General features: G+C 50.6%; 9 protein-coding genes across 12 annotated transcripts; 2 read left to right on the top strand and 7 right to left on the bottom strand.

The window, feature by feature from the left end:
• Positions 1 to 2243: 2243 nt before the first annotated feature.
• Positions 2244 to 3018, bottom strand: H257_16890 (hypothetical protein). Its single transcript, XM_009845498.1, has one exon. It carries the CDS (start codon positions 2987 to 2989, stop codon positions 2306 to 2308), a length of 684 nt encoding a protein of 227 aa, XP_009843800.1. The 5' UTR covers positions 2990 to 3018; the 3' UTR covers positions 2244 to 2305.
• A 420-nt stretch (positions 3019 to 3438) lies between these two features.
• H257_16891 lies at positions 3439 to 7693 on the bottom strand. 2 transcript variants are annotated; one of them, XM_009845500.1, is made up of 8 exons: positions 7139 to 7693; positions 6970 to 7074; positions 5692 to 6135; positions 4906 to 5097; positions 4586 to 4844; positions 3871 to 4190; positions 3735 to 3816; positions 3439 to 3669 (listed from the first exon to the last, which is right to left on the bottom strand). In XM_009845500.1, exons 1-8 carry the CDS (start codon positions 7664 to 7666, stop codon positions 3491 to 3493), a joined length of 2109 nt encoding a protein of 702 aa, XP_009843802.1. In that variant the 5' UTR covers positions 7667 to 7693; the 3' UTR covers positions 3439 to 3490. The 2 variants fall into 2 exon arrangements, with proteins under 2 accessions (XP_009843802.1, XP_009843801.1); XM_009845499.1 differs by having other exon boundaries at positions 3871 to 4844.
• Positions 7694 to 8109: 416 nt separating this feature from the next.
• Positions 8110 to 9471, bottom strand: H257_16892 (hypothetical protein). The gene has a single exon (XM_009845501.1). It carries the CDS (start codon positions 9367 to 9369, stop codon positions 8218 to 8220), a length of 1152 nt encoding a protein of 383 aa, XP_009843803.1. The 5' UTR covers positions 9370 to 9471; the 3' UTR covers positions 8110 to 8217.
• A 798-nt stretch (positions 9472 to 10269) lies between these two features.
• Positions 10270 to 11722, bottom strand: H257_16893 (hypothetical protein; the record flags this gene model as incomplete). The annotated part of the gene is made up of 1 exon (XM_009845502.1): positions 10270 to 11722. The coding sequence occupies one exon, from the start codon at positions 11720 to 11722 to the stop codon at positions 10397 to 10399; it is 1326 nt and encodes a 441-aa protein (XP_009843804.1). The 3' UTR covers positions 10270 to 10396.
• A 174-nt stretch (positions 11723 to 11896) lies between these two features.
• H257_16894 lies at positions 11897 to 13160 on the top strand. 2 transcript variants are annotated; one of them, XM_009845504.1, is made up of 5 exons: positions 11897 to 12482; positions 12535 to 12574; positions 12627 to 12880; positions 12927 to 12978; positions 13032 to 13160. In XM_009845504.1, the coding sequence occupies exons 1-5, from the start codon at positions 11908 to 11910 to the stop codon at positions 13119 to 13121; spliced, it is 1011 nt and encodes a 336-aa protein (XP_009843806.1). In that variant the 5' UTR covers positions 11897 to 11907; the 3' UTR covers positions 13122 to 13160. The 2 variants fall into 2 exon arrangements, with proteins under 2 accessions (XP_009843806.1, XP_009843805.1); XM_009845503.1 differs by lacking the exons at positions 12927 to 12978; positions 13032 to 13160 and having other exon boundaries at positions 12535 to 12912.
• A 609-nt stretch (positions 13161 to 13769) lies between these two features.
• H257_16895 (hypothetical protein) lies at positions 13770 to 14588 on the bottom strand. Its single transcript, XM_009845505.1, has one exon. The coding sequence runs from the start codon at positions 14502 to 14504 to the stop codon at positions 13809 to 13811; it is 696 nt and encodes a 231-aa protein (XP_009843807.1). The 5' UTR covers positions 14505 to 14588; the 3' UTR covers positions 13770 to 13808.
• A 625-nt stretch (positions 14589 to 15213) lies between these two features.
• H257_16896 (hypothetical protein) lies at positions 15214 to 15995 on the bottom strand. The gene has a single exon (XM_009845506.1). The coding sequence runs from the start codon at positions 15952 to 15954 to the stop codon at positions 15241 to 15243; it is 714 nt and encodes a 237-aa protein (XP_009843808.1). The 5' UTR covers positions 15955 to 15995; the 3' UTR covers positions 15214 to 15240.
• H257_16897 lies at positions 15216 to 16816 on the top strand. 2 transcript variants are annotated; one of them, XM_009845507.1, is made up of 5 exons: positions 15216 to 15644; positions 15696 to 16106; positions 16156 to 16390; positions 16434 to 16527; positions 16623 to 16816. In XM_009845507.1, exons 2-5 carry the CDS (start codon positions 16058 to 16060, stop codon positions 16728 to 16730), a joined length of 486 nt encoding a protein of 161 aa, XP_009843809.1. In that variant the 5' UTR covers positions 15216 to 15644; positions 15696 to 16057; the 3' UTR covers positions 16731 to 16816. The 2 variants fall into 2 exon arrangements, with proteins under 2 accessions (XP_009843809.1, XP_009843810.1); XM_009845508.1 differs by having other exon boundaries at positions 15216 to 16106.
• Positions 16817 to 16969: 153 nt separating this feature from the next.
• H257_16898 (hypothetical protein) lies at positions 16970 to 19311 on the bottom strand. The gene has a single exon (XM_009845509.1). It carries the CDS (start codon positions 19272 to 19274, stop codon positions 17064 to 17066), a length of 2211 nt encoding a protein of 736 aa, XP_009843811.1. The 5' UTR covers positions 19275 to 19311; the 3' UTR covers positions 16970 to 17063.
• Between the last annotated feature and the right edge of the window lie 99 nt (positions 19312 to 19410).

Consider the following 19410-nt stretch of genomic DNA (forward strand, 5'->3'; position numbering starts at 1 on the left):
ATCGAATCGCCTGAAGAATGTTGGCACACAGTTTCGATGGACTGGATTACTGGTTTACCGGTCTCGAACGGAAAGGATGCGATCATGACGTGCGTTGCTAAAAACTTCAAAGCGTCCAGCATACTGTGCGACAAGTCAAACGTGGATGCTCTTCAAGCAGCAAAGGAATTCTTCGATGCAGTCGTCCGACACCATGGTTTGTCCGCAGTTGTCATCAGCGACCGAGATTCCAAGTTCACGAGTGAATTTTGGCAAGCGTTGATGAAGATCATGGGCGTCAAGCATTGCATGGCGACGGTGGGTCGGCCGCAAAGTGATGGAGCCACCGAACGACAAAATCGGACCCTCGAAGATGCTTTGAGATGTCAAGTCTCAAACTTGGGTCACGACTGGTCAGAACATCTTGGAACCATGGAATATGCACATAAAGGGCTAGTTCAAGCGTCAACGGGGTTAACACCATTTGAAGTGGATACGGGAAGAAAGTTACGCAACCCATCGCTGAACGAGATTGAGGCACTAAACGAGTATGCAAAGAACTTCGCGGAACAGCGCAAGGAACTCGTGCGCATGGCACTTGACAACCTGGAAAAAGCACAAACTCGACAGAAGAACTACTACGACAAGAAGCCATCGCTGGTAGAGTTCAAGGAGGGCGATTATGTGATGCAGGCGACGACAAACATTCCGTTGAAGCATGCTGAAGTCAAAAACAAGAATGAAAAAGCCAAGTTCGTCCCACGATTCATTTGCCTGTTCAAGATACAAGAAGTTTTGAACGCCAATGCGATGCGGTTGAAGCTGCCACAAAGCATGAGCAGGCTTCACGTTGCCTTCCATGTGAATCGCTTGAAGCATCATGTCCAAAACCCAGAACGATTTCAAGGAATTCCAATACCCAGAGCAAGTTCTATCATTCTCGACGACACGGGAAATAAACTGCACATCGTTGAAGCACTGTTGAAGCAACGACAGTTCAATCGGAAGAAAGAGGACTTAATCAAGTGACATGGTTTGCCCGAACACGAAGCAACTTGGGAGCTCGAGCGCAGCATCAAGCATATTCCCCATTTCAAACGATTGCTTGAAGACCTGCGTTCAAGAATCCAAGTCGACAACCGGGGGAAAATTTAATGATGTCAAGGTTGCCGACCAAGAATACAGCTTGTCGCATCGTTAACAAAACGATCAAGGCTGTAGAACAAGCTAAAGATTGTCGCATCATTAACGGGCAAGGCCGTTGAAGCAGCCGTAGAGAAAAACATTTACTCGATGTAGTTTAGTATAGCATACATTTTCGTAGTTAGTAGTTTAAGACGACAATCTAATCACTTTCCAATTTATTCAGTGAAGCTCGCTACCGTTACACCGATGCTTGGCGATGGGGAAGGCATGAAATTCAAAAATGCATTTGAGCTGCAGCAAAACGAAACGAACAGGTATTCACTATATTCAAACAAAACAATCACATTTCCTCACGCTCTGCTGGTTGATCTGAGCTCTCCTTGTCTAGCTATACCCATTTGCACCAGATTTTACTGACATTTCAAGGGGTACTGGCAGGTGGGAAATACGGTAGTATATAACGTAAGCTCTTACGGACATAGCACTTACAGTAGCAAGTCAGAGCCAAGAAGAGCGATGCGACTACGGCATACTTCGCGGTTATTTACTCTTCCCTGCATATGTGGATACAGTCAATCATGTGTGCTGCTTGCATCATTCTGTAAACGCCAAATTGTAGACAGCTCCTATCATTATGCATTAAACTATCGCTGTTTACAGGCGATGCAATGTGTCGATACTGCAGCCCGTATATCAAGCCTTATACTCCGAGAACTTCATACAGTTTTAAGTACGAACGTGGAGTATGACGTGATGCATTGTTGGTGCTAGCCTGACACTGCAGGATAATCAATCATTTTCTGTGGATACGAAATTCCTCGAGGTAAGCTTATAAACAAAGCATACTTTGCTACTACGAGTAGGCGACCTCTTCAAGCTGGCCGCCAGAATTTTATCCCCAGAGCGATCGTTATTCGAGCTCATAGCATGTCACACACTCTCAAAGTGTTTCGATCGCGACACCTACCACTGCAAAGAATCGCTTATTACCCCGTGCAAAGTATACGGACCACGTTATTGTCACATACCACTCAAGAATACACTCAAGAAACTCAATGCTACCTGCTATTGCTTCTACACGACAATCACCAAGAAAAAGCCTGGATTGTACTCTACAAGGTACTACGTTCATGTTTATCACATTAGAACAACCATGTATTGAAACGTTACTAGTTTTGATCTACTCTACCCACTGCACACCAACTTCGGCCAACGCCCGTTTCTTGCCTTCTGGCAGATCGTGAACAGCCGCTTTCGTTTTGGCGAGCCATTGGCCGAGGGCAAACGACCACAACTCGTTCGGATACGTGTCGTCCTTATTTTGCACGACAAACGACAGTGGGACATCCACATCACCATGGCAAACTTTGTAGATTCGCAATCCCCAAAGGTTCATTTGCCACTTGTGTTGGTTTAGATCCCACACAAAATTGAGGTCGTTGAGTTTTTTTTCGATCTTGGGATGGATCTTGTCTTTCTTTTTCGCGGCACGAAACCCGTTTATGTTAACGCTCGTGCCGCGAACATGCGCAGGCCATGGTTCCCTGTTAGGCACGAAAAACGCTGCTGGCATTGTGGTGTACTTCGAGTAGTGCGACTGTTCTCGCCGTACAAGGCGGGCTAGGGTTAATAGCAACAGTTGGTTATTATACGACCCATACGACCCCAACGACGCCTTTCCCGCCGTGGGTTTGGAAAGGCTGCTGTTGCTGCTGGTGCTGCGCTCCTTTCGTGGCACTACAGCGGGAGGAGATTTCTCCGACCTTACGGTCTTCGACTTGCCCTCCAGCAACCGCTCAAACTTGTTGATGGCCACCTCAAACATCCGCTCAATGTCACTTGGTGACATGAGTTTCTCGGCCATGGTTTGTGCTGCTGCTTGCTGCCAACGACGGAAATTCAAAACTGACCACACAACGTGTCCATTATATATGGGCGGCCATTCTAATATATTCGTCATCGGTTTATACAAACACACAGTACGGAGCTGTAATATTATTCAAGTTTCCATCCACCAACCGTTGTCTTGGCCAATCAAGTTGCTCGTCGAGAGAAAATGTGTCGCAAGTGGTCGCTGATGGACACCAGAATAGAGGTGCAGGATGCGTGCGGCTCAGCTTATATGTGCATAACCAGGTTGACAACGAACGTGATGTGTGTCTGTGTCCACGCAAGTTGTGTCGTCATCCCCACCCACCAACCTTACGATGCATTAATGCTCGTGGAAGATGATAGCTAGCTCGCTGTGCCATCCACATATACATACATATACATAGTATATCCCCTTCCCCGTGATCCACCATAGGCTAACTATACCAGTAGCACGGACAAGTCGCCCATCCATCCATGTATTATTGGGTGGTTATCATTCGTTGAGAATTGCCTTCTTGTATTCGGCCATGGACCCTTGGAACCGCGTGACTTTTCGGTCGCCCACAACCCACAACTCGGTGCAAATGCTGTTGACAAAGTGCTGGTCATGCGATACAATCACGACTCCGCCCTTGTAGTTGCGGAGAGCATCGATCAATGCATCGATCGTCTCTAGCCAATCCAATCCATTAGTCAATCAATCCTTTCTCCCTTCTTCTTCTAGCTAAAGATCGTACCAATGTCCAAGTGATTCGTCGGCTCATCGAGGACAACCACGTGCGGAAGGCGCCACGTCAGCACAGCAAACCCCACGCGCGACTACATATATATATATATATATATATACTTGCCAACATCCAGTACCATTCGTACCTTTTGCCCACCTGACAACTTGCGCGTCGGCTTCATCGCGAGCTCACCCGAGAGGTTGAACCGCCCCAAGTGGGTGCGAAACTCGTCAGGTTCGTGGCCCGGGAACAGCTCCATCATGTTCTCCACGGCGGTTTTGCCCAAATCCAACGAGTCCACATGATGCTGTGTGAAGGTGGAGATGCGCACGCGGGGGTTGCGCACACACTTGCCATGCGTCGGGTCGAGCTTGCCAAGCATGAGGTTGATCAGCGTACTCTTCCCCGACCCGTTCACGCCCAGGATGCCAATGCGGCTCGACATGTCAATGCCAAAGTTCACATCTAATATACACCAAGTACAACAACGTTCACATATCTAATTTATACTTCGAAGTATATAATCTATTCGTTCCCGAGTGTTTCTACGAAACTGGAGTGTTTCTACGAAACTGACCCCATGGACAATCAGTTAATGTACACAAGAAGAATATATCGGCAAAACAAGTGAGCGAATCCGATTGCAGGGAAAACCATCTTGAACGTTGAATTAGTGTATGATTTCAAATAGTGTGATACCAATCATCCCCACAGGACACTGTTTTTTCACATGCAAAATGATTCAAAGAATTATCGATCGATGGAGTTTGGCGTTTTAGCACAAAAGTAGTCCACAGTATTTTGGGGTAAAACGTATGAGCCACCAAGGTGGACAATATTTGTGTGTGTCTGTGGCTCACCGTGAAACAACTCGGGGCGGCCGTCGCCGTACCCAAAGGCCACGTTTTCGACGGAAATGATGGGGCGGCCGAGGGGTTCTGGCGGCGGAAAGTTCATTTTGAACGCGCGGGGGTCCTCCGGTTCCTCCACGGCGGTCCGCATGATTTTTTCCAATGCCTTCACACGACTTTGAACCAGCGGCGCCTTCTTTGCATTGCACCGGAACCGATCGATAAACTCTTGCATGTGCGACACCTTCATCTGCTGCGCTTCGTACGCCTGCGACAATGAAACATGTGAGATATCGTTGAGTTCTAGTGTACATATATATATGTACTACCTTGCGCTGGTTCTTGAGCAACTCTTCCTGCGTGTTTTCAAAAGACTGAAAGTTGCCGCGATGGTACGAGAGTTGCTGCTTGGCCAAGTAAATTGTATCGGTCGTGACTTGGTTGAGAAAGTTGCGGTCATGTGATACCACAATCAACGTCTTGGGGTACGTCTCCAAGTACTTTTCCAACCACATTACCGCCTACAATCCACAACTGTCGTCACGATCAAAATATATACTGCATATGTACGGCATGCCAATATATATATATATATATATATATATATCGGCAAGACTTGTCGACATCTGACCTGGGAATATATATATATATATATATATTCTGGGGCGCCATGCAAGACACATACCCACATATTAATGTATATCTTTCATTTAATGATATATATGCAAACGACGTGAAAAGTTACCCAAGCAAGACCTCAACATCATCCCACACACATACATTCCACGTTGGTGTTCCTCCACCCAAAACACGATACCCCACATGTATGTCCACATGTCAACATCAATATATATAAATATAACTATATATATATGAATATACATATCACTTTACAACAAATGCTAAAAACACGTGATAACTTCATCCAACACACACACATTCCACGTGGGTATTACCCCCACACAAAACACAACACCCCCTCCCCATATCACCTATTTCCCCTGCTAACACATACTACTACTACTAGTACTAGTATGCGAGTTAGTAGCAATACACCTAGGACTCGTATACTGCGTGCAGATATATATATCTATATCGCAAACAAGTCTGTGTACCTCCAAATCCAAATGGTTGGTCGGTTCGTCAAGCAACAAGAGGTCAGGGGACATGAACAACGCGCCAGCGAGCGCCGTGCGCATCCGCCACCCCCCAGACAGCGCCTTAGCTGGGCCGTCGACGACTGATTCTGGGAACTGGAGGCCGGCGAGGATGGTTCTGGCGCGGCTTTCTGCCGAGTCCGAGTCGATCTGCTGGAGGCGTTCGTGGACCTTGTGGATGCGCTCGGGGTTGTCGTTCGATTCGAGGAGTTGCTTTTCTTCGGCCAAGAGCAGCGTGCGCTCGTAGTCGGCGGCGAGCACGACCGACAGCACCGAGTCCTCGACCAGACTCAGCTTGGACGCGGATTCTTGCTCGACGTGCTGCATGCGCACATGCCGCGGGAACTTTTCAATCTCATAATGGGACATGAACCGCAGCAACGTGGTTTTCCCGGCGCCGTTCTACATAAGTACATGAAAGAAACGTGATCAATGGATGGATAGATGGAGGATGATTTGGGGATATATGTGGATATGGTTGATATGTTTATTCTAAACTGGAGGGATATTGTCCATTCGATTCGAAATTGGAGTGTTTCGGTGCTCAATCGAAGGGAGCAGAATCACCAAATCGAAGGCAGAGAATCGATCGACCAATCAAAACACAAAACATGAATCAACTAGCCAATCAAATCATCCACTCTTCGAATAATTCAATCGAATTAGTGTGTGATTGAAATTAGTGTGATACTGGACGACCTTTACAAACGTCAAAGAATCGATCGATGATAGATTTGGCAAAAAATCAAAAGTCAACCAAATATTGGGCAAAACAAGGACAATATCATGGAGAATGAATGAATAAATGCATCGATTTATTGTGCTTTCGAGTGAAATTTCGTGTTGTGGCGTGGTTTCTCGTTGGAATTTAAATCGATTTGATTGGCTACCTCAGATGAGCTCAACAATTTTAGCCAATCAAAACCTTCTTAATGAAATTCAACCAATCAGATCGAATGTGGATCAGTTTGGTCGGCGCGATTCGATTGCACCCCCTCCCCAAATTTGTACTATCAAATCGACAATACACAGCACCAAATAAATATCCACAAGAATCATCGGCAGAAGACGGATTGAGCCAATCCGATTGCAGGAAACCACGATCATCAATACATTTAATTAGTGTGTGATTTCAATTAGTGTGACGATACCAATTCACTGGACAAAGAAAATCAATCGATAGATTTGGCAAAGAATCAAAAGTAAACCAAATTTTGGGTCAAAGAAACACAATACCTTGCCGATAAGGCCATATCGCCGCCCGAAAATAAGCTTGAGCGATGTGTTGCTGAGGATGGTTTGGCCCTTGAAATTCATCGTGACGTTGTCCACGTGGATATCCTACCGAATGTATATGTCGCATATGTGGATTTGAAGAAGGAACAACGCGAAGGAATGGGACTACCTTTTCCCCGTTGTCGGTCGACATGTCAGGCAACACGCGCGTGTCTTCCCACATCCGGTCCTCGTCCTCGTCCATCTTGTCCTTCTCCAGTTCGCTGAGCTCCTTCTTCGCTTCCTTGCGGATCTGGCGCTGCGACTGCGTGTTTGCGCACGCGTCCATGCTGTAGTTTTTGGTCTTGCGGATGTTCTCAAAGCCCCACATGCGCTCCATGATCCCGTTCATCTCGGCTTCCGTCGCGCGACTCATGTCCTCCATCGACTGCACCACGTCCAGCTTCTTGAATGTGTCGTCGGCCGCCGTCGCTAGGAGACCTGCATCTTGCATGGCCGCTTGCAGCGACGAGCAGTATCGATTCGCTTCGTCTTCGTCGTCTGTGAACCCCGACGACAACAGGAACGGCGCAATCGTGTCCACTAATGGGTCGCTGCCGTCGTAGTCCGACAGGATGCTCACCATGTAGTCCACCAACGCCTCATCCAACCCGCGCAATGTCTTGTTCAACACTTCCTTGATCTTAATCTCCGTCATGATGAAGTACTGGACGCTGGTGGCGATGGATTGGATGGAGTGGGGGGTGGGTCCATTTTGAGATATTCAATCGTTTTTATTATTTATCTATAAGTATGCATATTTGTATGCAAATATATGTGACTTGAATTTAAATACTCGGACCCCTCATCAAGAGTTTCAGCTTTTCGTGTAAACTCATTAACACAACTATGGTAGTACTGTACTACTGTACGTAGTACTACGTAGTAGTATTAATAGTACTACTACTATTATTAATAAAGGGTGATTTTGCAAATGCCAATAAGCTTACTATTTATTACTGTACCGTACTCCACCTTTTTGCAGTTAAGTTGGACGAATGCCCGATATAAATGGAATAACTACTCAAATTGTAGTAATAATACTCCATAGTACATATTTCCATTTTGATTTCGTCCAAATCAAACTACATAAAAATGGAATGTGGCTTTATATAAATTATAAAAAGGCGGTAAATACGACTAGTACTACTACTACTACTACTACTCTCCAAAAGGGGAGTGAACAGTACCAGTACTGATGTCTTTCTACTACACGACGACGTACGGCACATGCACCATGACATTGGGATCTTGGGCGATTTTCTCTTGAAGATGGCGAAGGGATTGCGAAGACTTCTTCTTCTTCATCACAACACTGTCGTTCTTCGTATGGTCGGCTGCCGCTACGAACGTATACGACGACGTTGGCTTGACGACATGCTTTAGCAACGGATCATCTTCAGTATCTGCGACTTGGACGATGACAGTGGTGCTGCTGCTTGTGCTGAGCTGAGCCACCAGAGCGAGTCCGTGCTTCTCGTCAGTGTCGGGATATAGCACGTAATGCTGCACCATAAACACCGCGTCAAAGAAGATGCACACGGCGCCAAGGCCAAACTTGACGGGGTCGCCAGAAATCGCGCTCCAGTCGTCCGTGACAGCGCCGTCCATAACGAGTTGTCCGATGGAGAGGATGGATCCGAGGAAGTCGACGAGGACGCCGTAGATGGAGTAGCCCACCGTGGACCGCCGCGCGTGGTTCAGATACACTTGAGGAATGTACTTGACAAGGGTCGCGCCGAGCTTGACGTAGCTGAGGAGGTAGAGAAAGTTGAGCGTGGTGAACAGCCCCTCGGACATGGACGACGCGAGTGAGACGAGGTAGAAGAGCGCGCACGTGGCGGCGGAAGTACCCACAACGACTTGCGACAGCACCGAGAACGTCTGGTCGCCGCACGGATACACGAGACATTGGTACGCTTGCACCAGCGTCGCCGTGAGTGCATGCAGCGCAAAGAACACGTCGTTGATCTGGACGGCGTTGCGATGGCCGTCGTGCAGCGCCATGTAGTCGGCTTGGACAGTCGTGTCCCAGAAGAACGAGCAGTTGAAGATCGTGTAGCTGACGAACCCGAGGAGGTTGTACAACTGGTAGTCGAGGGACACGCCTACGACGCTTTGCCGGGAAAAGTTGGAGATGATCTGGGGCCAGAAACTCATGCTCCACGCGGCAAAGTACGTCCATCCGATCACGGACGAGATGCGGCCGTACGGTTCGGGAATATTGGGCGTCGCATCCAGTGCGAACCCGAGGACGATTCCCACGGTAAAGATCGTCGCAAACATCGCCGGGCCAGAGTACGGCTCCAGGGACTGCAGCGTCTTGGTGATCTTGACATGGGATGGACGGCGGTGCGGCATGCTGGAGTCCTTCCTCGTGGTGGGGGTCGGTTGAGACGACTTGTTTATATGTGACCTTCGACGGGTTTCACATGCTTGTCCTCTACCCCAGCAGGAACGATTGACGGTGGGATTTCCCAACATGCCATTGGATATGGACCTGCCAATGAAACACTGAGCTGATGGTCAGTGTATGCCAAATCACGCCCCTACCGTTCCATACAAAAGTAGTTGTGATACGGATGCGTGTTTTGTCATTCATAGCGGATTCTGGCGATATCAAGCATGTAACGGCTGACTCTTGACGAAACATACACGTATACGTATAACATGGAGTATTGATATCTGCATGCGTACATCGTATGATTGCATGATTGGTGCATGTGACGATGTGATCAGCAGTGGTCGTGATGAGAACTTGTATCTATGGTAACTAACTCTATACCGGTATTTTGGCAGTGGAAGTGTCGGATGATATTGTCAAGTCCATTCGAAATTGGTAGTAGTAATCGAATGAGCAGCATCAAATCAGCAGACAATCGATTGACCAATCAAAACCCACATCACTGATGAAGTGGCCAATCAAACCTCACTCTTCGACCAATTCAACAATTAGTGTGAGACTTTAATTAGTACGATCTTTACATATGATACAAAAGTCAGTACAAACAATCGATCCATCGATTTCAAAAGTGTTGATAAAAGGACAGCTCTGAAAACTAAACATACGCATACTGATGCTTTACCCTGTGCATATCTTTCCCACATCCAGTGTACCCTTCCTTCCCACATCCAGTGTCCCCTTCCTAGATCGTCTGACAAGAACCGCACGTTGACTGACCACAACAGCACACAGAAGCTTCGCGTCCTCCTACTACCTACTTCGCGTCATCGAATTCTCAAAACGTGGCAGGCTCCCTATTAATAGTACAAAGTGCTGATATTATATTGTCACAGCAACTATAAGTTTGTCGACCTCTAACGTTTCGAGTAAACTCGGAGTACATATTTGGTCGAACCTCGGAACTGTAAACGACGGGCTACAGGCTTACACCAGCAACAACAGCACTGCTACGACAATCGTTCGAGGGGACACATATGATGGTATACCACCGCCATTGCCAGGGATCTCTTGCGCATTGTCGTCGGAGGCAAACGACACGTCCGACTTGACGTCGGCTACGCTGACCTGCGCTGGGTCGAACAGGACATGTGCATCCACGAGTTGGGCACCAAACGTAGAGTTGCTATTGCCTAGCATCATGGCTTGAAACATCGTGTCCGTGGCTTGCATGACCTTGAACGACGACAATGAGATGCTTGCTGTGACCTCCAACACAGGGGCGGTGTCGTTGACGAGGACGTCTTGGAACGTCAGAGTGACATTGCTTACGTCAAAGTACTCTTTCGACGACGGTACGCCTGCGATGGCGGTGGCGATCTCGTAGTCAGCATCTTGCAGCAACGCCGCCGTCGTGGCTTCGACGTAGAGCACGACGACCACCGTATACTCGACATTGTCGTCAAATGCATAACTGTCGTCGATAAATACAATCGTATCGTTGGTTACGTTGGTTGCACGACCCGACGGACTTGGTGAGGTTTCGGTTGAAAACGCTACTGGATAACGCTGTGCGTGGCAGCGAACGATACACCGTGCGGGTTGGACTTGTTGCTCAAGACACTGATCGACAGCTGTTTGATAAAAGCTCGTGCATGCGGTTTGCAGGCACTGGAGCAACCCGGGATAGCAGAAGCAGCCGTCACCAAACACTTGCACACATCGCTGGTATTGGACGTGGCAATGCGACCTGTAGCACATGTTGGTAGCCCAAAACACGGGCGACACAACCACGATAGGTCGGGAGATGTAGAGTGGACGGACGTAATATGGGTAGTGGATGTACGTGATGGGTCGCACTACCACTGGACGGGCCGCAGCAGGTTTTACATACACGACAGGACCAGAGTTGCGTGGGGGGATGGGGGAGGGGGCAAACGCGGGCCGGGGAACGCGCGGTGCAGGGGCGGGACGTGTAGGGGGGCGAGGGGCGGTTTGTGGTGCCACTGCAGGTCGAGGGTTCAACGCAGGTGACGGACGCCCGCTGCCACCGGCCGGAGAAGGACGAGATGCTGGACGCGATTCAGGAGCGGGTGCTGGTTTTGGAGCCGGAGCTGGTCTAGGTGCTGGTCTAGGTGCTGGGGCTGGACGGGGCGCTGGTCGCGAGCCACTGCTGGGTTTGCTGGCTTTGGCTGTAGACTGTGACGCTTCAATGGAAAACCTGTCGATGTCTTGGTCGAAGGACAGTTCACTCGTGGCAAATGAGACTGACGACAGCAATAAATACAAGACGAGAAGACTGCGCCTCGACATGGAGAAATGCCGAAATGAACCGGCACATTCGATGCGTGCGACGGTTGAAGATCGCGCTGCACGTCGTTGATTGGGTGATGAAACGTCACGCAACAGCCAATCATAGCACTGGATTGTGCCCCAATCCGATTGGTGAATTCAATTTCAACCAATCGCACTCCATTGGTCCATTGCGAAATTCGAAAATGAACCACCTGCCGCCAACGTCATGGCCACCGCGGGCGCCACCCCTTCCGCCGCCGAGTGGTCTGCCGCCATACATGTATCGTAGTTATGGCCATCCACCACCGTACTTCTTTCCCCCTCCGTCGCTCCCTCCCATGGACCCGGACTCTGCCTGGCTTGCCCAGTTCTCTGCTCACCACCTCCCAAGCCACGAAACTCCGCCAAGGACACCACCACCGACTACCATGCGTGGAGTGCGGCAGACTCTCTTGGAATGCCTCCAACGCATTCGAGAATGCAAATCCCTTCAAGAAGAGATGGATCGATTTGCGACGGCATACACAACAACACGTGACGAATTTCACAACCTCCCTGCTCGTGCCAGGACCAAGCTGCATTACGAACGACGTCGCGCGGCGCTTACCGAGACGCTGACGAGACTACGCACGCAATACAGCTCGTTCTTTGGCGACGACACAGCGCTTCGGCAGGCCACGTCCATGGCCAAGCGTATTCACCGCAAGAAACTGTACCGGCGCAACATGAAACACCACCGTCAAGTGCACAGGCACGTATTGGACGGTCTCACAAAAAGGTAACACCCGCTATTCCTTCATAGCTGGTTTGACTTTTCACAAGCGATACAGTGTGCATAGCGCACCCACGGACGAGCTTGCAGCACCTGGTGTACGCGAACTCATTTTTTTTCATGATTCACTGCTAACAAATGTATGTGTAGGCATCCATTCGTATGAAACTCGACCACATATGCCACAAGTTAACGTTGCTGCAGCAACTCAAGGCCTCCCGCGGTTCCACCAACGAGGATGACGATGATGGAGTGACGCGGGACGTCACCGCGTTCCTCACCAACAAGGCTGTTCAAAAGACTGCAAATCCAACCTTGGAACTACCGCAACAAACTGAAGCTACAACACGGCTTCATCCGCTATTCGACCAAGACATGACGATGGAGTCGTTGGTGGCTGTCAGGTTCCGAGTCAACAACCCTGTATCTCACCTAACCCTGTATCTCTAGACGAGCGTGGGACGCGCACTTGAGTGGTCGCGGTGGCTCTCGGATTCCGCCTGTACGACACATGTCTTATACAATGGTGTATTATTGACAGTTGCTTTGTACTAGCATTTCGTCATCCCGCCGCTGCCATCGACTACGGACAGCAGTAGCCCATGGCATGCTTACCTGACTCCCGCAGTCCCATTGGGCCCTTAACCTGCAGTGTAACTAAGAATGTTCTAGCTTTGAACCACTTACGTGTAACGTTATCATCTCTAAAGGAGAGATTCTCCCCAAGAAACGCAATATCGCACCAGTCAGTTCATTGCGCGGCACATTCTTCGCAGCATGGTGCAAATTGCTGTAACGTCAACGACCAATTCTTGCCCCTTTATCAATTCTAGCCCTCTTTCACCGTCAAGTTCCTATTAATAGTATTTAAATATAACTTACAGTTAGTCAAGCAATAAAATACTGTAATACTACTGTACGTAGTACTATTAATAGTACTGGTATACTACGTATTAACATAAATTTAGTAAGTATCAGTATTATACTTAAGTAGTACTACGTAGTACAGAACTACCGGTACTAGTATGTAGTATTAGGAATTCTTCACAAGGAAATCCCGTTTGCATGCAGAGTCTGGGTACGTACTACGTAGTACCAGTACTATTAATAGTACTTCGAAGTATTATTTTTATTGTTTGACTAAAATACAAGGAATACCGGCGAAATTATTTCCCACAATACACTGTTCATATGTTTCCACCTAGGTCAGTAATTGATCGCCTACGTTACTCTAGCTCTAGTAGTCGTCGACTACTAGAGCTCGACCGATTAACAGTATAAAGTCACACATAACGAGAATCTCATCATGGGATGGAATATAGTATGCAAGCGTTAAAAGTCTCCGCCAAAGTCAGCTCCACCACCCCCACCCCCACCACCGCCATAGTCGCCGCCGCCGCCGCCGCCGTAGTAGTTGCCATGGTCGCCATGGTCGGCCAAAGCTTCCCCAATAAGGACACCGCCGACAATCCCAGCGGTGGCCCCGATAGCCACACCAGCGGCCATGTTCCCACCGTTACCGTAGCCATTTCCGTAGCCGTAGCCGCCGTAGGGCTGCTGCACCACCACGGGCTGCTGCCCGACATACGTGACTCCACCCGCCGGGACGTACACGGGCTCGGGCTCGTATACCGTGACGCAGCAGCACCGCCAGATGACCACGGCCAAGGCCAGCACCCCCACGCCAACCAGAATCCACACCCAAAACGGAGTTTTCGACGACGATGTTGTGGGTTTGTTGATGGGGGTCGGGTCGGAATCACACCCGCACGACGCCGCGTTGATGGGAATCACACACCGCGCGGTAGGAGGACAGCAGCACGCTTGCTTGACGCCGCTGCTGAGCCATGGACCGCAGTACTTGCCAGGAATGCCCTTGTACGCGTCGCCGCATTGGGTCGAATCGTTAGCACAGCGCTGGCACGCCGTCGTGCCAGGAAACAGAGCCTGTTGGGCACTTGCCGAGAATGCGCACAAGGTTAAGCACAATGCTGCCATCAGCCACATCAAACGCCGACTTGTTCCCATGCCGAGAGAGTAGCAGAAACACTGATGGGTTGGTGTGGTAAAAATGGAATGACGCGTCGGTTCGTGGGAATCGATATCTTTTTCTGGACAATAATACTCTAAAGCAGTTGATATTACCATTTTGACGACCACATGACACAAATGTTGTAGATTCGGTAGGCTCGCTGAGACATTTGATTGGTTAATATGAAATCGTGTGTCGCTGATTGGCTATAATAATCTTTCTGTTTTCCATGTCCTTTCTGCAGACTATTTGTCAGCCAATCAACTGTCGCGGCGAGGTTGGAGCGAGATTCTACAAACTGTGCAGAATTGGGAAAAATTCACAATACCAAAAATATAGCATTTTCAAGCTGACGTGTAACCGCCACGCAATAAATTGTCAGGCAAGAGAGGTTGAGTAACTAAGTACATGAAGATGATAACAAGACGATGAACGTTACCAGTCACTGTATACTCTGCTGTAGTAGGTATATAGCTGAGCTGCCATGCTGTCATTTGGTGGTTTAGCTTGGGTTCAATGGAATCGAAAAGCCAGCTACCGGTAGAGATGCCACCGCAGCGACTCATAACATATGCATGAACAGTAGTTTCGAACTCGCACGACGGCGTCAGTACAACATTCGCATGGATGCGTCGAATACTATGGTCGCCATACGTAGTAATAGATCCTGTTGGAGAGTGTACTCTATGCACGTACTACAACAGGTGGAGGTGATGGAATGCTTCTCTAGTCTTATTGCAGGGATTTAAAGAACGAGTCTAACGCACTTGGCGGGGTCGGCGTGGGTGTTTTTTTCTTTTTCTTTTTGCCGTCAAGCAGCTTTCGAGGGGGACTGGGCGGCGGGCCAAAGATGCTGTCGTGAGTTCGTTTCAGCGTCACGGGTGCTGCCACGACTGCAGGCTTGGCGGCGGCGGCGCGGACCTTCTTTGCGGCCACGGGGGTGCCAGGTAATGTGTGGCGATGGCGGCAGTGGTGGCATGTCGTGACGACGGCGTTGCGCACACGGATACAAGGCGCGATGGACTTGTGGAGAACTTTGGCCTTTCGCTTGGACGCGGCATGCACCCGAGCGAGCTTCTTATTGACGGCGGCGTTGTGGCTTTGGTGGATTATGCGGACATGCGCGCTCTTCCCGGGTATGATGAGCCCGAAGCACGCATCGCAGAAGTGTTCCATGACCGTGCTAGGCAAAGACCTAGAGAATGGCTTGTCCTTGGACGACTGCATGGTGTGCAAGAGTCGAATGAACGCCGACGAGTGGATACGCGACAGTGCCAAGGCACTACTGACTTTCGGTGGCTGCTGCTCGTCCTCGGGCTTCAGTGTCGACGTGGAGAAGGAGGATTCAGGTATGCGAAGCAGCATGGCATGTGCCGTGGTCCAATGGAATAGAAGACGGCGGCGCAACACCTTGTCGTTCACGCAGGCGTCCAACGCTGCTTCCATGTTTGTTGTCAGCGATGGATAGTACGGATAATTCAGTTTCATTGGTACACTTTAACCGGATAAGTTGCTGGGTCGGAAGTTTCACCGTCGACACCAGCACTCCATGCTTGACGACGCAGAAGTCATCGCAGAGAATGAACGAGCGTTGGCAGGTACTCCGTTCTGCCTGCCTCACCATGACATACCATTGACACCATGTAGCCTTTGCTGAGGGGGACAGGACAGCCGAGGCGCTGGCATCGCACCCGGCCTTGGAACGCATCTTGCGACAAATCCATGAGGTCGGGATCTTGTACTACGACTGGGCGCTCGTCAAGGTTGTCGTGCTGGCCAAAGTCCACGCAGCAATAGCTGCCTACGACGCCGTGGGGCCATCGACGATGCCTGAGGAAATTGACCGCACCGAGCTGTTCAACATCATTCAAATGCGACCTTCGTACGTTCCTACGTATATGCATGGTTGATCATCACGATCGTAGGCCGCCATTTACGCTTCAACGACTCATTGAGGTGCTACACCATCCCACACGGTATTACCGGCAATCGTCCAAGTTCCTCAATGCTGTCCACAAGGTACAGTACATATGTACAGTCACTTCGTTGTCCATCATGGGCACGTACATCCCCCTAACCACATTCAATCATCTTGTTTGCAATGCTCTTACTAGTTGTTTGAAGTGAGCTCGGCAGCAGATACAGACGACCCGCGCAATCCTCGGCTTGCAATCTCCCGTCGCCATCGTCATAACCCGTCCCTGCGTCACTTGATTGATTAACGTTCAGTCAACTACTACGTAATACTAGTACTACTTACTAGTTGTAAAGCGAATACACCTAACAACGCTCCACCTCATCACCACCACCACTTCCCCCTTCATTGCATCCCCCGTGACTGTCCGCCCATTCCCGAGCTTCATCAGCTACCTGAGCTTACAAGTTGTGCCACCAATACGTAATCTCGTCGCATACAAATCGTCCAGAAGTAATACAAGTATCTAGTATTACTAGTATCCCCCCTACTAGTAGTAGTCGTGTATGCATTTCGAGACGAAGCGTGTGTCGTTGTGGCATGATGACATGCGATTGATATATTATGACTACGATGGTTTTCAATGGCCCCCCCCACCACTTCCATTGTACTTGGGGCGGTGCAATGCATCTGGGAGGGCATTTAGCATCTTGAAGAACGGCATCTCCACGACCACGAGTTCGGGGGTTGTGGCGCCGGACGCGTTGAAAAAGTCTGCAAACGCAATGGGGCCATAGTGGTCGATGAATTGGTACGTGGGGTGGCCGGTGGGTACGTCGGGCACGTCGTCGCTGGACGAGTCCGCGGTGCCGCCGATACTGAGCGTTCGGCGGCGCTTGGACTTGGCGTCATCGCGTACGATGGGCTGGTCAATGTCAATATGGAACAAAAACTGCTGGCTCCAGAACACAACGCTATTGGGCTGCGTCGGGTGAAACGCGAGGCCCTTGATATGGTACGGCTGGCGAAGGAACAGAGTCTTGGGCAGCTTGTGGTGGTTATCGCGGCTCCACTCTGTGAGGTTCTTTTGCTCGACGTCGTAGCACGCGAAGTGGTTGGACACGGTGGCAACCACGAGGATCTTGCCGTTCGGGTGGAATCGCATGCACGTGTGCATGTCCTGGGGCGTGGGAAAGTCGGCGTAGAATGACATCGTGTCCAAGTTGAACACGGACAGGTGGTTGTTGAGGTCGCCCACGGCGAGCCACTGGCCGTCCGACGACACGGCCAATGACTTGGTCTGCACTGCGTTCTTCTTGACCAACGATTTGATCACACTTAGCGACGTCAGGTCTATCAACCGCACGGCTACGTCCCCCGTGATTAGTCGCTCCGAGTCGGCCGTGAACACCATCGAGTACGCTGGGTGCGCCACCGTCGCCGCCAGGGGGAGCTTCTTGATCTCACGTCCGGATACGGAGAACACCTTGAGCACGGACGCCGTCGAGCACGCGATGAATCTGCCGTCGGGGGAGATGGCCGACGCCACAATGTTGGCTTCGCCGGCCAGCTTGAGCTGGGCCAGCATGGTGGGTGACGGAGATGACGATGACGTGGCAGCACACGAAGCCAGCTTCCACACCTCCAAACTGGTCGGGTGCTGCACGAGAACGTGACGAACCTGCGCAGCCAGAGATACAAATGGCCGCTGGGGCAGCGGCGTGGCCTTGTTTGGACGCAGCGCGTTGAACTTGGCTGCGTTGTACCAGACCAAATGTGTGTCTACCCCACCCGACACTAAGAGCGCCGCGTCCGATGACGGCGAGATGGCCAGCGCGCGCACATCGTGGGTGTGTGCGCGGTGGCTGTATGCATACGCCCACTGGTGCCCTGCCTTGCCCGATGATGCTGTACTTCCCTTGCGCAGCTGGATCACTTGGTTGTCGATGCCACTGGCAAACAACAGCGTCTCGGTCGTGTCCACGGCCAATGTGAGCACGTCCGCCGTCAGCTGCGCAAACGTCTGCATGAGAGTACCTGACACGCCGTCCCACGTGTGTACGTTGCCGTTCGAGTCGCCGCTGATCACGGTGAGGTCGGCGAGGACCACGAGCGACCACACGACCGCCGGCGGTTGCTTGGCAAAGCGCTCCAGTGTCATGCGGGACTCGTTGCGGCCCGTGCGCGTGTTCCATTTGTAAATCACGCCTTCGTCGTTCCCGCCAAAGAGGTAGTCGCTGCTCCCGTGGATCGCCAGCGACACCACGCGGCGCCCGGTGCCGCCCAGCACCTTGTGAAACACCAGCGGCTCCGAGTCGTCCTCGGGCACCGCGTACAGCCGGATGCGGCCGTCTTCGCACCCCACGGCCACCAACTGCTCGGACGCTTTGTACTGCATGCACCACACCGGTCCGCCGTTGGCGTGCGTGCTGTGCACAAAGCGCAACGTGCTCAAGTTTACTTCGCTCACCGTCCCGTCCAACGACGACGCAAACAGCCGGTGCGCCGACGTCCACACAACGCTGGAAATCACTGCCGTGGACCGCCCCGATACCACTGCGTGGAGGTGGAACTGACGCAGCGACGCGTTCCATAGCTCGATGTCGCCGTTCTGTCGTGCCACGGCCAACATATCGCCCGTCGTGTTGAAGCCCAACGCCGTGATCGTCGACGGCTCGTACTTGAGGAAGCGGCATCGGTGGACCTTGCACGCACTGATCACGGACGTCGTCACCTGTTCTGGAACCACGTCGTCTTCCAGAGGAGAGTCGTCTGGTGTGTCCAGGTGCTGCAGCGGAGCGGCGGCCTTTACAGACGCCGCGCTGCGCTTCTTCGTTGAGCCAGCCTTCATGGAATCTCAGTTATTCTTGTGTTGTGATCGTTCGTGGTGTTTGAAAACAAGACCTTCAACCAGTCGTTTGGCAGTATTTTTTGCTTTGCTGTGATTGGTGTAATGAGTATCCGGATAATCCATTATTATCCGGGTA

This window comes from Aphanomyces astaci, assembly GCF_000520075.1.
Source record: "Aphanomyces astaci strain APO3 unplaced genomic scaffold supercont1.94, whole genome shotgun sequence".
Lineage (NCBI taxonomy): Eukaryota > Oomycota > Saprolegniomycetes > Saprolegniales > Verrucalvaceae > Aphanomyces > Aphanomyces astaci.

What these genes read in the sequence shown, in the direction of transcription:
- H257_16898 (XM_009845509.1), bottom strand. Translation starts at nt 19,274, where the DNA reads ATGAAGGCTGGCTCAACGAAGAAGCGCAGCGCGGCGTCTGTAAAGGCC.
- H257_16890 (XM_009845498.1), bottom strand. Translation starts at nt 2,989, where the DNA reads ATGGCCGAGAAACTCATGTCACCAAGTGACATTGAGCGGATGTTTGAG.
- H257_16894 (XM_009845504.1), top strand. Translation starts at nt 11,908, where the DNA reads ATGAACCACCTGCCGCCAACGTCATGGCCACCGCGGGCGCCACCCCTT. An exon ending in TTGGACGGTCTCACAAAAAG is followed by an intron (nt 12,483 to 12,534) that starts GTAACACCCGCT and finishes CAAGCGATACAG; the next exon opens with TGTGCATAGCGCACCCACGG. An exon ending in GTGGCTCTCGGATTCCGCCT is followed by an intron (nt 12,979 to 13,031) that starts GTACGACACATG and finishes GCTTTGTACTAG; the next exon opens with CATTTCGTCATCCCGCCGCT.
- H257_16892 (XM_009845501.1), bottom strand. Translation starts at nt 9,369, where the DNA reads ATGCCGCACCGCCGTCCATCCCATGTCAAGATCACCAAGACGCTGCAG.
- H257_16891 (XM_009845500.1), bottom strand. Translation starts at nt 7,666, where the DNA reads ATGACGGAGATTAAGATCAAGGAAGTGTTGAACAAGACATTGCGCGGG. An exon ending in CCGCCCCGAGTTGTTTCACG is followed by an intron (nt 4,191 to 4,585) that starts GTGAGCCACAGA and finishes GGTGTATATTAG; the next exon opens with ATGTGAACTTTGGCATTGAC. An exon ending in GACGAATCACTTGGACATTG is followed by an intron (nt 3,670 to 3,734) that starts GTACGATCTTTA and finishes TGGATTGGCTAG; the next exon opens with AGACGATCGATGCATTGATC.
- H257_16895 (XM_009845505.1), bottom strand. Translation starts at nt 14,504, where the DNA reads ATGGGAACAAGTCGGCGTTTGATGTGGCTGATGGCAGCATTGTGCTTA.
- H257_16896 (XM_009845506.1), bottom strand. Translation starts at nt 15,954, where the DNA reads ATGGAAGCAGCGTTGGACGCCTGCGTGAACGACAAGGTGTTGCGCCGC.
- H257_16897 (XM_009845508.1), top strand. Translation starts at nt 16,058, where the DNA reads ATGCTTGACGACGCAGAAGTCATCGCAGAGAATGAACGAGCGTTGGCA. An exon ending in GAATGAACGAGCGTTGGCAG is followed by an intron (nt 16,107 to 16,155) that starts GTACTCCGTTCT and finishes GACACCATGTAG; the next exon opens with CCTTTGCTGAGGGGGACAGG. An exon ending in ATCATTCAAATGCGACCTTC is followed by an intron (nt 16,391 to 16,433) that starts GTACGTTCCTAC and finishes TCACGATCGTAG; the next exon opens with GCCGCCATTTACGCTTCAAC.